Genomic DNA, 17,178 nt, shown 5'->3' with positions numbered 1-17,178 from the left:
TAATGACTAATTTTTCACTTCTGGGATACCGAAGTTAGTACAATCTAAGGAGAAGACATGCCCGAAACATTAATATAATAGGCAATTGTTTTTGTTTGAATGACTTCAGTTTTTTTCCCTCCCAAGTCCTGATGGAATGAAAAAAGTTTCCAAGGTTTTTTTTTTTGCATTCTTGATCACGCTAAATGTTCGTATTCTATTCAAACTTTGTTCAAGAAAAATTACGGTTTAAAAATTCATGTAATTATGCCTTTAGTTCATTCAGATCGAGCAGACTCGGTGTCCGAACCGAGAAATCGATGGGAAGACTCGTATTATTATTTAGAAATTTAAATGTCGTATTAATTTAAAGTTATTTTTCATTTTAATTTTTTACGACAGTAATATGTCCGTTGCCCTCGACCCCACACAAGACTCTTGACTGTCTCATCTAGATTATTTAAAATCTCTGTATTTCAACTATTTGGAAACCCAATATTACAAACGTTGGCATTGCGCTCTTTAGTAAGCATTTCCAGATATCTTGTATTCTTGACAATAAAACGATAATTACATAGATGTTGCAGCCAGCTCTCTAACAAAGTATACGTAATAGGCGTGTAACTTTCACAATAAAACATTGTAATAGAAAAATAAACGATTAAAATAATGCACTAGGTATTTTCATCACAAAAACTATATATATATATATATACGAGTGTAATCATACAGGGAAGCGAAGTTTTCAGCATGTCTTTTACATGGTCTTCAAAAACTAAGACAACCAGTTCCACTGAAACTACCCCATTTTACAGCCCAAAATGACAAATATTTGAAACGTATAGCAAATGTGGGAGGGGAATAAACAGAAAAGGCAAAACCTGAAAAGAGACAACCAACTGGCAACTATACCCTTGAATTTGCCCCTCCTAATCCAAAATCTTATGTACTAAGTTACACTGAACCAAAGATGAACAAAATCTACCAAGGTTTGATGGAACAAAACCCACCAAGCCAAAATAAAAATGAGAGCGAGGCATTACAAGAACTCGAGATCAAGCGACTAGTCTCCCAAATTTTACCTCCGAGATGGCAGTGGCACTCGAGACACCAAACATATTTTGGTGCGAAATCCACTTCATTCTACTTCACCTTGCTTCTTTTATTTTAAGAATATACAGTTCATTCTCCCTACTCACGAGTTGGTGAAGTGGACAAGCATGTGTTGCCATCGGAGGAAATCCAGACGACTTTCAATTATAAATTTTCACTGGCTTCTCAAATGTGTGACGGTTCTGCATGTGAATACAGTCCTTAATAAATAAAATCAAAATGACCAAAGCCCAATGAAATTTAGCCTAGAAAAAAAAGAGTTAAAAGGTCGATAGTGAGTTCGAATGGAAACGGCTAACGCACCTGATTAGTTGTATAAGCTCTTTTTGGAGCAGTGTCTGAATGCTCTAAACCAAGATACTGCTCCCAGGCTCCATAAATATCTCTCCTCTGCACCAGTTTAATTGTGTTATAGAGAGTGACAACATAAGAAGAAAAACCAAAATAATCATACCTGAAACCTATTCGACACTACATCTGAATCTTGGAGGTATTCGGGGCGACCAAGTGATATAAAAGCAATTTTCCACTGATTGAACAAAAGAATCATGTGAGATTCAATGATAAAACTGAATAAAAAATCTAAACAGTATATAAGCAAACATGGAAAGCAGTAACAGCGGCAACTAATATGTTTGACAGGTTTTCAAGTTTATGCAAAATATAATAATGGAAACAGCTAGGTAGAAAGTCCTGATTTTTACAAAGCTAAATATCTACATCAGACAATGCATTTTGACAATTTATTATCAGGCACACATAAAAAGGAAGTTAAATTACCATTGAATCACTTAAGTAACAAGAAAAGTACCTTTGCAAATTCTTCATCTGGAACTTGCAGTTTCTTCTGAATGCGTAACTTGACATCGGCTAAAGCCTCACCTTCCTTAATAACTAAGAAGAAAGGTTCTCCAAAATTCTGAACTTGCTGCAAGTAAACAAGAAATGTGATAATGTGAAGTTCTTAGAAAATTTTATCTTCACATGAGTATGGGGAGAGGTAAGAAATAATCATGGATCTGTATTAACAACATGATCAGCTACTCTAGATTTTGAAGCAAATCTGAATGTCTTTATGGTATAATAAACCAAATGGAAATCTGTATGTATATAGAATTGGAAGTAGGAAAACTTTGATTTCACAGATAATAATAATAACCTTCATGAACTAAGCTATCAATGAACACAGAAAGTGTGTGGATATCCAAACATGGCAATTTGAGCAAGAAATAGTTAGAATTCTGGGAGATCTTTATCAAAAGATAAAAGGCACTGCATGCACAAGGCATGTCAAGGATAGAGGCAACACAAATTAATTTCTTTGGCACATGGATGAGCAAAACTTGGAAGCCATATCTAAAGGAAAAAATAGGTCAACAAGTCAACCACATTATACTTGCCATTTGGTTCTGATTTGGATCTCTAGTAAAATGGTAGACATGAATCAAGCGATCATGAGGACCAAGGTTTTTCTCTTCTTCTGGAATCTGAAAGAGTAACCAATCATTCATGAGATACTACAAGGCATAATATATGAGGCAAAATAAGGCAAATTTGCATTCGGAAGGACAGGTCTGCTAACAAAGATGAAACAATACAATAGAACATGTAAACAATAATATTTGAATTACAACCCCAGTGCAAATGGAAACTCACCTCCTCGGCACGTAAAGTCCAGTACTGATCATTGATGTTCTCAATCTTCTCACCAAGTGGAAAGATCTGCATGAATAGAGTAAAATGAAGGCTACAATCTCAACAATTCTAACTAAAAAAGATTTCCAAATTCAGGGATGTGCAAAAAATAGCTGGTGGCTCGATAGAATTGGACTTTGAAGTATCTGTTAATGACAAGTATATGCTTGCCAAAGGAATTGCACATTCTCACTTTTAATGCTTATGTTAAATTGCTCATGGACAAGTTTTGGATAAATTTCTGAAATTAGGCATGCTAGTGTTTAATCTTGAGGCCTATTGATGCAGGTAGGCGACATAAAGCCTTTAGGGATGAATCCCAAACCAAGAGAGTTAATATTGTAGGTTTTTTTGAGTAAGCTATTTGTGTTTTACCCAAGAATCAGGTACCTTATAGATTTTGTGATAGAAAACCTCAAGCAACCTGAGTTCAGCATCAGGACGAGAGAGCTCAACCTAGTATACAAAAAATAATCAGGTAGAAATGGTGAAACCACAAATAAAGCAGCAAAATAACATGGTCAATGAAACACTTAAAAGATAAAAAAAAAATGGATTTTAAAAAATATAACAACGAAGCACACACAAAGTTACCTTATTCTTTAGGTCATTAATTACATCAGCCACAGTACTATTCTTTGGAAGTCGGATGCTGTGAATTGCCACCTAAAAGTGAAATAGTCTAGCTTTTAAGAAAATTTCAGAAGACAAGGAAATATATATAAACAGAATGATCAAGCTAACCTCCTCCTTTGTAGCATGGTGGAATGCTACTTTTAGCGTTTTTAAACCTTGTAATTCAGGCAGAGGAATATCCAATATCTCATAATATAGTATATCAGATGTCTGTGGCAACTAAACTAGTATCAATTAATTAAGTTTACCGAACCCAATGAGCTTCTAGAAATAAATTATTGCAAAAGTAAATAAAACCTGGTTGTAATGAGCTAGCATATCAGAAAGGTGATCCACACCACGGTACTTGATTGGTTGTGGTTTAGGCTGCTGAGAATAGCAGTTATGAGAGGTGAGACGAATTTTTGTGGGATCATCTAGACCAAGGTGGCATGCAACTCTTTCAACAACATCATCATAGGTAAAGAGCTTGGATCTGAATAGATATCATATGAGAAAAAGAAGTTAGCGAAATGACTTGAGCAGATATATTTAAAATGATTATTATTCTCAATACTTACAGTTCCAATGAAAAATCATCCTCCTTTGGCTTCTCCAAGGATCGAAAATGAACAACCTATATTATCATATTATGCAAGCCTGAGTACAAGCCTCTCAAACCCTGGTTAGGGCAGAAAACAATGTGGAATTTCGAAGATAATGAGAGCGAGACCATGAGACAGCCAAATTCACAATAGCCAGCAATCAACCATCATATTTTCTCCACAGAATTTATATGGAAAAGTTTTCATAGAAAAAGTTGTACTAGCTTTCCACCCTCCCTCCCCTCATTTATCCCTACAAGTAAAATAAGAATTGTAGTTCCCACAATTCCTTTTCTTCCCCTCCCTCTCTTCTTTTCAACCAAAGGAAATAAAAACTTGACCTTCATTTTTCTATAATCAGGAAATCAGACTAAATAAAGTGACTCATGGATTTAAACTTTGGGTTGCATCAGAAAATGCAGGTCGAACATAGTGGTTTAAAGGTAGAGAGTCCAATTCGAATCCTCTGCATGCATTTAAAGATATACATCTAGTGAACCTCCATGTATTAAATGACTTTGATTCTTCCCATTACAATTTTCTGCAAGAAACATTTTCCCTTCAACTTCAGCCTCAATTTTGAAAAGTCCCCACTTGGGAGCATATGTGGCCGTGCAAGTAAGCTTTCCCGCAAACGCATAGCAAAGGTACATGATATACTCTCTGGTGCTGTTAAAAACCATCTATGGTTCATTTAAACAAATTTAAACAAGATCATACTGACTTAATCCTAAACTATGTTATTTAATTGTTCGTAGCTTGGAAGTATTAACATAAATACATCTTTGCAAGTGCAGATATTAATAAAAGATTTTTAGTATATATATCCTCACTGAATACTGCATACACCCTAGCTGCCAACCAAAGAGGGGTTCCAAAATCTTTCTTTTGGCAGTAGTTCTTTCCATTGTGGAAATCAAGGTTGTCAGTGACAGTGCAATTACACCACAACTAACAGAGGACTCGCCATGGTAAAGAAGCTCAACGATCTCCTATGGTAATGGTTCATATGGACTCTTGCTCCCCATTTAAGGAAACAGATGGTAAGTCAATTAGAAAACTAGTTACTAACAGTGCCTTCCCAGATACCAACTACACTGTCCATACACTTTTGGAAACCTTAAACTTCAGTATATGCTCAACCACCTAGCAGCTTTCAACTTTATTCAATAAATTTGTCTCCTTACAGTTTTACTGGTCACTTTACTGGAAACAGGCTACAAGTATGCAACAGAGTCACATGCTGAAAGATGCTAGAAATGGCATTTATCAATGTTGTTTAGGAAGGCATACCTGGCGGTTTCGAACATATTCCAAGAATGAGGGAACATCAGGATACCGAAACTGATCTCTATTTGCAGATGTCAAAGTTTTTTGATAGCAAATGATATCTCCATCTTCAAGCTACATCCAATGAACAAGATAAGTGAAGAAGTGGATTTGCTGGAGAAACGTTAAAAACTAGGTGCATATATACCTGGCTTGATTTGAAGGAAATCCTCTTATCAATGTGTTCGCACATAACATTTGGTTCAAACTTTATTTCCTATATATAATAGCAGAGTGAAATTAGATCCTATCTTGGATTAACATAGACATGCAATTAGACTATCAAAAGTATACTGTGTTAACAAGAAGAGGATAACTAGAATACACTGGTTCTGTGATAGTTTTAATCTGAAATCTCAGAAGACGGGAATATGAATTTGGATTATGTTGAAAATAATAACAAATATCTGTTGTGTGAAATGTAACTGCAACTAAAATGAAATAAGTTTCTACTCCTATAACAATTGCGTTAGGCAACTCCTAACATGAAAACCTTTGCTAGGAAGAAAGCTCGTGAAAAGAAACTACTATATATCATTACTTTCAATTATTCAAGTGCATTACTACTTGCACTTCAACTTAATTATTTTATTAACAAAAAATAAAATTTTAATAAAAGATGAGATTAAATTGATGATGCACAAAATACTTATAAAGATATAATTACTTTATATCTACACTGCATTCATTCTCTCTAAAGGAAACTATTTTTAAACCCAAATACTGAGATAAAGAGTTGAAGGAATCCATTGATTGCATTGAACGCAAAACACACCTCATAAAGTTCAATTTCTTCATTCGCAGGAAATTCAGCCATTTCAATCAATTTTGGGAGAATTTCGGTTGGTTTCCCCAAAGCCTTCACAAATAGCCTTCCTGCAAATCTACAAACACAAAAGCAAAACAAATAAAGCAATAAGAGGATGCTTGGTTCATGATAAGATCTGAAACTACTTTAATAGCATTTAGAAATAGCTGCCAACCTAAACATTAACCTCCACAAATCCAAATTGATAGGAAAATTTTAGCAATAAATTCTCCTTGTGGAAGAAATCATGTAGATTCATAATCAAAATAATAAATTTAAGAAACAAAACATACCTCAGAGCTTCTTTTTCAGGGTCATAGAGCTTGAAGAAAAGTAGTATATCTTCCTTAGTTTTTAATGGTGGAGAGAGAGGGCTAAGATCCTAAGTTGCCACAATTGTCAAAATATGAAGCCTTTAGCACAAAATACTTTCAACTTTGTATAGATTATCCGGAAAAAATGCAATATGGCAAAACGGAATAATTCAATATTAGTGCGTTGCACAAGGATGAAACATGGATTTACCGGTCCAAGTTCTACTTCTAAGAAAAGCTTCAGCTCAGCATTATGCGCTTTGTTTGAAACCTCCCTTAGCTGACCAACCTGTACATTTTTACATACATAAGCCAAGCAACAATTTAAAACTACAGATCATCCACATTACATGAAATAAACAGGAAATAGTAACAATCAATTTTAATTTGTATACCAGACCACATGGAAGTACATGCAAACAATCACACATCAATCAAGATAACATGAACAAATATTTTTTTTAAATTTGAAAAATCTGTGACAACACAAAATCTGTAAGAAAGAATATACAATCTGGAATTTGAAAAGGAAGTATAGAAGAGCTTTGAAGGTTTCAACTTCAATATCACTAAAAGATCAATCTAACATAGGTGTAATATCTTGATAAAAATTGCAGTCCCATGTTTTGCAGAAACCATTTTAAAACAAAAGTGGACAGAGAACTACACTATACTCACAGACTGTGCTTCTTCCTGAGGCAATAAAGGACGATTGGGTCGATATGTGTGGTTTTGCCGCTTGGCCCACAGCCAAAACCGCTGAAACTGCACTGGAATTCCTAATTCTTTAGCCACCTCCTCCTGTCAATGAAATTGACTATGTATAGATTACAAAATTTGCAAGCTAAAATATAATTTTCCTATGCAGAACTTGGGTCACTTGTACCTGTATTAAGGTGTTTCAAAAAAAATAATGAATTCTAAGTTGAGTATGCGTTATGCCTACAATTGATGTTACAATGCAATATGAATGTGAGAATTGTACAAGGCCCATAAAACCAAAAGATTCAAAAAAATGAATACTCTTTGCATAGTAAATCTATAACATTCACTAAAATGATCCAAATAATACTGCTTAATACAAATTGCTGTCTTTTCCTCTACACAAAATTATGTATAGATTAGGAAATTTTCAAGCTAAAATATAATTTTTCTATGTAGAACCTGGGTCACTTATAATTTGTATTAAAGGTGTTTAAAAAAAAATCTGAATTCTAAGTTGATTGACCATTATGCATATGATTGATGTGACTATGCAATATGAATGTGAAAATTGTACAAGGCCCATTAAACCAAAAGATTCAAAAAATGAATACTCTCTTTACATAGTAAATCTATAACATTCGCTAAGATGATCCAGTGATACTGCTTACTCAAATTACTGTCTTTTCCTCTGTACAAAATAGAATCAATGTTATATTTTGTATTTTGAAATCTCTAACATCTGTAACTTCATCCATACAAAACTATAATTTCATATCACCATCATCAAGCAGTGCTTGTCAGAATTGTTTGAGGTTCGCAGAACTATTGCTTTCAATTATTATTAAGATAAGACAAGAAGAAAAATTCCATATTGCAATAACACAGTCTGAAACACCATACATATCAAAACTTAACTAATAAAATGTCTGTTAAGATAATACATAACTGTGTACATAATCATCTGGTGACCTACTGGATACTTGCATTTGATCAATTAGCTTGATCATTTTTTTACCTTAAAATGATTGAATGGCAGTTGTTTTTGGATGCGAAAGCTCCGAACTTTGTCGTGGTCTACAAGATCAAAAAATATTTCTCTTCCAATTTGTTCTGCCAAATCCTCATTACGAGCTACCTGCTTGGATTAGGGGAAAAAATTATATAACGGGAGATATATAACAAGAGATATTTCACTACACTGGAACCCTACATCAAACCTTTATGATAGTATAAAGGTGGGCCTCAGCTTTTTCTTTCTTCTTGTGCTCCTTCTCTTCTTGTTCTTTCTTAAGTCTAACCTGGTCAATATTGAATTGTGAATACCAGAAAGATATTTGACTACATTTAATGAATCTCATTAACTTACTCGCAGGTGCTCAGCAATGTCTTTCTCATCCACATTACACATAATTTTCTCCTTGTCACTTTCACGAATGTAGACAAGCATATATGCATTTGAATATTTAGTAAATTTAAATGGAGTATTGTTGAAGCCAGGGTTTGTCTGGGGTAACTGCAAGGCCGAATGATAAAAGGTAGAATCGGCATAAGAAGGGTTCCATAAGATAAGACATTAGGATGAAACAAGATTGTGGCTATTGTTCAAACCTCTTCCTCACCACCATACTGCTCTTCTAGCGCCCTTTTTGCATCTTCCTTTGTTACCCTCTCATCATCAAATTTAAACCTGTGATAAATTTATCTTAACTTCACATAGTTTATAAAGAACTTTCTAATGCTATGTAGTTCACCCTAATAGTTAAAGAGAGCATGAACTCCAATATTAAGCATTGAGTATAAAAGTAACTCTGTTAAAGTTCAGAATGAAATGCAATTCATTCTCAAAACTACAGAAAATTCAGGAAAAAAAAGGAAGCAACTGATTTTCTACAGTTGGGTAGAACTGCTAAACTTGATAAAGCATTAATCATAAATTTGACCTTGAGGGTTTTCTTTGTGTTAGCAATGGATATTTCCAACTAACAAGGACTCACAGTGTCATATATGCTTAGAAATGGCAAAGTGAAATTTGTAACTATGAGGCTGACAGCATCTAACAATGAAGGATATCAGAAAATAAATGCAATTAATTCAGATCTTAATTCTCAACTGAATCATCCCACTCTATGCAACACGTACAACAGATGGCATTTCGTAACATTTGCAACCATAAGCATTTAGTAATATCTAGTTTCATATATTTGGTGACCTATGTCTGCTTAAGGAATAATTCATATTTTGATTAGCTACACATAACAACAGTGTAAAACTTATAGGTAAGGGAACAAGCTAAATACCACTGATCTGATAGAGTTGGTCTTATGAAAGCATAATAATGTCCACCATGCACCCCGCCACTGTGAACAAGAACACTGCAAACAAAGAAATGAAACAAACAATAAATCATTTGAAATAAGCTAACACTGGCTTTTTCATATTAGAGATTTGCAGAGAAAAACTACTAAGACAATGATCAAATAAGTCAGAAGGTGATTATAAAAACATTTCAAACAGACAAATACCAGCTCAGGGTGGGCAAATTGCCCCACTTAACTTAATTACAGTAGGTATATCTTATAAGCAAATCAAACCCATTATGTTGCTACAAGCTAAAATTCTTAAACTACTTTTACCATCTCAGTTTGGATTTAGAAGCTGTAGTTTTAATTTATAGGCTCGCAGCAACAACCAACACTTATTCTTGAGAGTCACTAGGATATAGTATATTAAAGTATCAATCATGACCCATAAAAGTATCAATCGCTTACCATACTAGATTAATTAGGTGAATTTTTCATTTACTTATATGGAAAAACATTAATTAATATCGTTAATGATTTGAACACTCAAAGCTTTCAATCATTGCACATTCCTTAAGCGAAATTTTAATAGACATCTAACTATCAGAAATTAGTGTGCCATAATCTTTGACGCCTAGTAATTTTTTTGCCACAATTGACTCTAATGTACTGGAACTTTCATTTTCATAATTTACTTTTAAAAATGAGATATTACCTGTGAAGAGTATACAGGTTACGAACCCTCCTGTCTGCATCAGGAGAAAGATATCTACCATTATCTCTATCAAGATCTAACTGAAGTGGAAATTCATACCGATCATTTATCTGCATTCCAAGGGACAATAGTTACACATGTGGGAACAATAAACTATACTTACTATATGATTATAATAATTTATCATACAATTTGGTAAAGTTATTTGAGTGTTTCTAAGTATAAGTGAAAAATATGAATGAGCCATTTTACTATCGTATTTTCAGTCAAAGTGTGAATCAAAATAAGATTTATCTTGATGATCTGAATTTGAGAATTAACAAATATTCCAAAAATGAGATTGCTCCTAACTCAATTATGCATAAAAAATGTATCTAATAATTGTCAAGGGCAAAAGAGAGATATGTAAGTAGAAGAGGATGTGAACTGCAGGATAATTGCTGGAATGATAGATGCTGCAGCTAGATCTTCTCCTTTTGAAGGAGATAAAGCTATTGCATTTGAATTTTGGTATATTAACATCAAAAGGTCAGCAAAAAAACAGGAATGTCAGCCAAACTTGAACATGAAGACAAATTTGTTTCTATTATCATCCTACATCCCATGAGTAGATGATACAGCCCTGTTGTCAATGTTCCCCATAGAGCCAACGTATTTCCAATGTGACCCAGGAAACATAAACTGGAATGAGAGGAATACTTTACAAAACCTGTGAACACCAATTAACAACTGAAACGTGTAAAAATAACACAGAAATGGAAGATTAAAAGAATAAAAGTGAATACTTTACAAATTTATGTAAGGACAACTTGAGGCCTAAAAATATGGTTTATAGAAAATTAGCATTTGAAGCTGTGCAATCCAGCCAAGGTCTCCCAAATTAGATAAGAGAAAAGAACTTTTTATTATATTTGACTAATACTTTTTAAGGAACTCGAGGAGAACTGGAGAAACTATAATCAAATTCCCTTCAAGAAAAGAGATACATGAAAAATAACTGCATGAACGAGTCATAGCATCTTCAGTTCACTGACCTTCACCATTGTATCTCGCATGAAATCGTATTCAAAACGCTTAAGTTGGAGTTGCAAAACTGGTGGGAAATCAATGAACAGAACACCTTTCTTAGCGTCCTGAGAGAATATAATTACAGAGATGAAACTAATTCTCAGTCTAGTAGAACACCAAAATAATAAATAAACAAACAAATAAGATATTCAATAGCCATAGACTGTGCGGGAGTTAATAGTTTCCCTTTCTAACGTAGTAGAGGATAATAACTTCTATCGATAATTTTTCTAGATCCCTTAAATTGCAAATTATGGAATACCAAGAACTCATTATCAAAAGTAAAGAAGATCCAATAGATAAGCTTCAATTCAATAAGACAAAGACAAGGCAAATGGGCAGGGAAGACAGCATTAAGTACCACGCATTATTATATGCAGCACAAGTCAGGATTATGCAGTGGTAGCCAATAGGACACTATCAGTGTGTTGGATACATGTACTTCAACATCATAGAATAACACATTAAATACCAAATTGAGAACATAATTACACGAGCCACAACAAAGAAAGTGCCAACGGCTCGTGTCCATCAACCAAGAAATTTTTTTAACACTTAATCTGATCATAAAGCAGGATGAAATAAGATGAACAAGCAACTCAAAGAAATGACACTCTTTTTGTCATTTTTTTCTAAAGACAAAATAGATTCCAAACTAAGAAAATTAGAGTGAAGGAGCAATTACTTCTCCTTGTAGATGCAACTCAAACTCTTAACATTTCACCTTTTCCTAACCATAAAAGATGGTCTTAATCATTCAGGATTGTTGCTACAATAATATCCTTAAAATAAATTTATTTAGTTTAGGTATTTTGAGGACAAACATTTGTATGGGAATTGTAGTTAAGATATTCTTGATTTAAAGTAACCAAGGGTAATAGGATCCATATCTAAATCAGCATTTAGGTTAAAGTTTAACATACCTGTAACCCATGGTTTTCTGCTTGATATTTATTATCGCCCTCCAGTCGCTCTACCTCAACATACTTATCAAATGAGGCATAAACATCCCGACAACCCTTTACATCTAGCTGTAGATCTATACAAAATACAGTAAAAAGTAGTTATAATAAAAACTTATATATGAAAGTTGCAAAAGTCATATATACCATAGAATGATTCTTTTCTAGTGGATTTGTAGTCCACATTAATGCATTCAATATAGTTCATGTGGTGTCCTTCAAACAAATGCTGGATTGTGCCCTCGACCACAGTTCCCTGTGCCGATATTTAAAATACAAAGAAATTAATGGATGAAATAGACGAGCGTCAATACAGATCCTTTGAAACTCTTAAACCTTCATCTTATCTTCCAGTTTTTCACATAGAACCCTGTTGAGTTCTTGAACATCATGTTGCATAAAAGAATCATATGTGTCCCAGCCAAAAGATTTTGTCAATTCCTTTGTTGCAACACTGTTGTCACTATATTGAAGTTTATAGAAAAGACTTTGAAGAGCCAAGGGAATGCTTCCAGATGGCATATCATTCTCTGTTGTTGGCATATGATAGACAGCCTGGACATGAGATTTTAGGATTATTCACTGGATATAGAAATCATAGAAAAAAATGAACAGTCAGTTCTACCTTTCTGAAGTATGGAATATGATACAGAGTCTGTAGAAGAGAGTTCATGTAACAAGTCGCTCCTTGATTCTTAAGGCCAACATAACCAGTTTCTTTTTTTGAGTCATAACTCCAGTAATCTACAACCTTACGGACACCAACTTCAGCCTCAATTACACATGTATCATTAACAAGATATCCTCGACTCGGATCATAGAGTTCACTTAAAGACATAAATGAAGTAAAGCCCCAATCACTTTCTCGTCCATTAAATTGATGTTGTGTATCTGCAAATAGTGAGAAAATAACGGTGGTGAGTATCAAAATATCAACAATACTAAAAGATATGACCGAAATAGACAGAATCAGTCATATCAGCATGCAAAACTCAAAAGATCCAAATATCAAAATGCATATGCATGAACGAAGCAGAATTTTTGACAAACTTAGAGATGAATATTCAAGAAAACTTCACACCAATGTTGGTCATACTAACTACAATAAAAAAGAAAATATGCATACCTGTGAAAGCTCTTAGTGGTGTCACATTGGCCAGTTATCAGTGTTGTAAGAAAAAGAAGATCAAGATAATTTTATAAATGCAGATAATGGTTTTGTAATGAAAGTTGTACTTTAAAAAAGTTGGATATCAGAAAAGATAATCACTATCAGCGTATTCTCTAAAAGAAGAATATCCTTGCATCACTCTAATCCACTGTTCTCAATTCTGTTTGGTCAAAGGGGAAATCATCACTTCTAATTCAAAAGGCAAAAAAACATAATGTTGTTGAATGACGTGTTGTGGGTAAAAACTACTCAACTCACATGCTTACAAGGAGAAAGAAGGGTTAATTTGACCATCCATTTCAGAATTAATGTCAGGAATCTGTCGATAAATATAAGAAAAAGAGAATGTTTCTAGTAGCATATATGGCAAGATGTGGGAATCTTAAAATAAAGCATAGGCAATTTATTTGTACATTACAAAAATGTGCAATGCTGAAATACTGTCTAGCTTGCTAAGCAATCATGGAGGATCTCAGCCTAGCCACTTACCAACATGACAATTAAGGACTCTGCATATCGTATCCATCAAACTATTTAATTGTAATATTTAAATATCAAGAATTTGAACAATATGAGTTGATCTTAATTCTCCAAATAAAACTAACTTCTAATTTGTTGCATTATAAGATTATTTCAATCTGAATCATGAGTCTTAAACAGTTGTTTCCTTAATTCTTCAAACAAAACTAATTCTGCATCACGTCATGTTTAATAGTTGTTTTATGTATCCTTTTTTCTGACTTGTGCACTTGATTCCTCACCATGCCAAACTCTTATACCTGCCTCTTTGCAACAAAAATTGATGCATGAAAATAACCAAACATGAAAGTTAAGAAATGAAGTACCTTTTCTTATTGTGTACTTCCCATGAATTTGATTGACAACTGCAAGAGAGAACTGTGCATATCTACTCCAGCCATATGGTAAAGTAGTTGAATCAGCAACATCAAGGTATAGTGACAAGTGGTCTACATTATTTCCCTTGGGGAAAATAAGCACTCGCCTACAACAGTCAAATCAAGCATAGATCTTCAAACTCTTACATTGTTTTTCCTTAATTGAGTAAAACAAATGTTGCCCAACTAGGGAACAGAGACACAATAAGCACTGAATGAATCAGCTTACCACTTATATCCTCCGACAAAGAACATGTCCGAGTAGAGTTTCTTGGTGTTCATCCTGGAGAAATTCTCGATTGTCCACCTATATTTAAATGTAGGAGGATCCTCCACCTGTTGATTTTCTGGTGCAGTTGCCGGTTCAGCTGATATAACTATAACGCCAAATGAAAGTCAGAAAAACGCATTAAAATCAAAACCCTAAATCCAGTAAGCTAGACACAATACGAAGCAGAGAAAGCAATGACAACTTCCAATCAACAGAAGCGCGAAAAATCACAAAATTTCCGGCCAAAGTTATCTTACAATCAAAAACCTCAACTAAAAACCAATAGCAGTCACCTTCCATCGGCTGAGGTCCTTCCGTAAACTCCTGATGCGGAACCAGCATCTCCTCGTCCTCTTGCTGCTGCAAAAAGCGAGGCACAAATCAGAGCTCAGATCCATCACAAACTACCATTCGTCGATCAAAAAACGCCCTAGTCGAATTCGACCCGATTCACGAGGCAGGTAGCGCCCCACACTCCAAACCCTAGAATCCATGCAAACCTCGCTGGAGAGAGCGAGATCGACAAGTGGAGAACGCATCCCCATCTCACAACAAAGAAACGATAACTAGGGTGACCAAGTGACGAATGAGAGGCGGCGGCCAAGATTGGGAGAAACGTACGTCGAGAGGGGGCGGCGTCATCATAGTCATGAGTGGGTGGTCGCGGCAGCGGCGGGGTAAGATCCGGGCCAAGCCGGAGGATCGACCGCGAAGGAGAGAATTGGGGAGCGGAAGAGACAGAGAGAGAGAGAGAGAGAGAGGGGGGAGAGAGAGAGAGAGAAAAGCGGTAATCGAGCGACGAGGCCGAACAAGAAGTGGGTAATTGACGTCGGCCAAGTGGTTTTCTAGATGGTCGATTGAATTTGTATCGCACGAAGGTTCGCAGGGCCCACGAACCGCTCTCGTGTCACCGCATGAGTCTGGGTGGGCCTTCGGGTGGCCATTCGGGCGTGCATCTGCGTCGCCCGCGGGCTACCGGACCTTTCGCGTCCCGGAGTTGCGTCCCCTCACCTCCCTAGTCGCATACGAAATGGCGCACCGCGCCTCGGTTTGTAGACCCTACCCGCCAACAATACCTTCCTGGTTAAGGTAAAAGCCTTTGGGCCTTCTCAGCACGACAGCGTTGGTCTTGTGAGTGTTGGGGGCTAGGGAATTGGTCGAAGTGAAATTGAAATGCATTCTTGTGACTCAAGTAATCGATTGTTATTTCTTCTCAATTTTATTTTATTTTTTAAGAAAAAAAATCACAATCGATGACAATTTAGCAACATAGTGAGTATTTTGAATATTCTATAATGATCGATCAACGAGACACGCCGTTGACTATAATTGCGAAGAAGTCAATTCAAGTTTTTAATGTAGGCTAGAATACTTGGTCTTCTTCCAAATCGTCTCCACGTAAATTTCAGCATCAAAACGCATGAAATGAGAAACACGATAATGATATTATGTCACCTCATATTTATTTTTTAATTAAGTATCGATATCTTAAAAAAAAAAAATACAATTAATATCATTAATTATTTTTAAAGTAATCGTCGAATCTCACGGAAGTTTTCCCTTGAACGCTAGGATAAATCGGGAAGCACGTGCAGCGGTCAGCCAAGAAGTTCCAGAAGTCCAGTATTCTTTGGTTGTGCTCCTTATTTGGAGGAAAAATTCATATAAATACATCATAACTGAGGATTGAACTAGGGGTGCTTGGGTGATAACCTGGATGTTTTACCACGACATCATAGTCCTAGAGACTAAGTATCCATATCTTAGAACTGAATAATCTTGATAGATCGTTCTAATCTTACAAAAAATTTCCATCGGACCATGATAAATTCAAAAATTACAGACAGATCTTAGCGGACGACTCATCATTACCCGAGGTTTGAACTCTGTAGAAGTTTAGAAATGCCCAACGTGAGTGATCTCGTCTAGAAGTAGTGGAGAGTGGGCCACCGATGATGTGAGGTAAAATTTGACCTGATTGAAGAACTTCGGGAATCACCTGGCTGAGAAACTCTGAGAATCTCCTATGGACAATGACAAAGAGGAGGGAAATCATCAGTAAACATGCCAGGGGTCTCTGACGTAATTACTCCAACAATCAAGTCAAAAAACAATGGTAGTGCAAAAACAAAAGAAAATAGAAGCAAGTAATGTGGATGTATGCGTACCTGCACCAGCGGAGAAGGGTCCATTTTATAATGCTCTTTACAATCCCCGTATTTAATGAGACATTATCATGTTGTCAGACAACTTATCCCATCACCATGCTTACATCGTATCCAGTAGTCACATCGCAAGTATATAGAGGGTATGTTGCATATTTGTACACGGATACGATCTTCTTCCTTTCTGACAAGCCCACATGTTGTATTAATGATGAGATGTGCTCATGGATTGGGAGGCTTATTGGACTTTTTAACCAAAAGACGCCCTCTACAGAGAGCTCACTCTTTTATGAGGCCTAAATGAGTTGCAATAATATTCCCCAAGGAGGGCGTAAAATCCCAAGGGTGGCCCAACAAGCTAGTATGGGATCTTTTACAGCTAATCCGATTGGCAAAGAGCCGATTGAGAGAGAAAGAGAAGCAAAGTTCCATATGGGTCCAACATAATCGGGAGTATGGATCGCAAA

General features: G+C 35.4%; 1 protein-coding gene across 4 annotated transcripts; it reads right to left on the bottom strand.

The window, feature by feature from the left end:
• Nucleotides 1-660: 660 nt before the first annotated feature.
• On the bottom strand, nt 661-15,390 carry LOC122037919 (ubiquitin C-terminal hydrolase 13-like). Of its 4 annotated transcripts, none has more exons than XM_042597394.1 (32): nt 15,168-15,390; nt 14,840-14,906; nt 14,505-14,652; nt 14,225-14,382; nt 12,834-13,099; nt 12,545-12,763; nt 12,356-12,464; nt 12,170-12,285; nt 11,213-11,311; nt 10,179-10,288; nt 9,461-9,535; nt 8,772-8,850; nt 8,530-8,676; nt 8,381-8,461; nt 8,179-8,298; nt 7,137-7,259; nt 6,670-6,747; nt 6,438-6,526; nt 6,112-6,220; nt 5,485-5,553; nt 5,301-5,411; nt 3,984-4,039; nt 3,721-3,898; nt 3,532-3,642; nt 3,382-3,453; nt 3,178-3,243; nt 2,749-2,814; nt 2,493-2,579; nt 1,904-2,020; nt 1,547-1,621; nt 1,396-1,482; nt 661-1,274 (listed from the first exon to the last, which is right to left on the bottom strand). In XM_042597394.1, the coding sequence occupies exons 1-32, from the start codon at nt 15,195-15,197 to the stop codon at nt 1,233-1,235; spliced, it is 3,360 nt and encodes a 1,119-aa protein (XP_042453328.1). In that variant the 5' UTR covers nt 15,198-15,390; the 3' UTR covers nt 661-1,232. The 4 variants fall into 4 exon arrangements, with proteins under 4 accessions (XP_042453328.1, XP_042453330.1, XP_042453329.1 ...); XM_042597396.1 differs by having other exon boundaries at nt 3,532-3,633; XM_042597395.1 differs by having other exon boundaries at nt 14,840-14,903.
• Between the last annotated feature and the right edge of the window lie 1,788 nt (nt 15,391-17,178).

The sequence above is a fragment of the Zingiber officinale genome, chromosome 1A (assembly GCF_018446385.1).
Source record: "Zingiber officinale cultivar Zhangliang chromosome 1A, Zo_v1.1, whole genome shotgun sequence".
Taxonomy (NCBI): Eukaryota; Viridiplantae; Streptophyta; class Magnoliopsida; order Zingiberales; family Zingiberaceae; genus Zingiber; species Zingiber officinale.
This window is presented reverse-complemented; position numbering and strand designations above follow the sequence as displayed.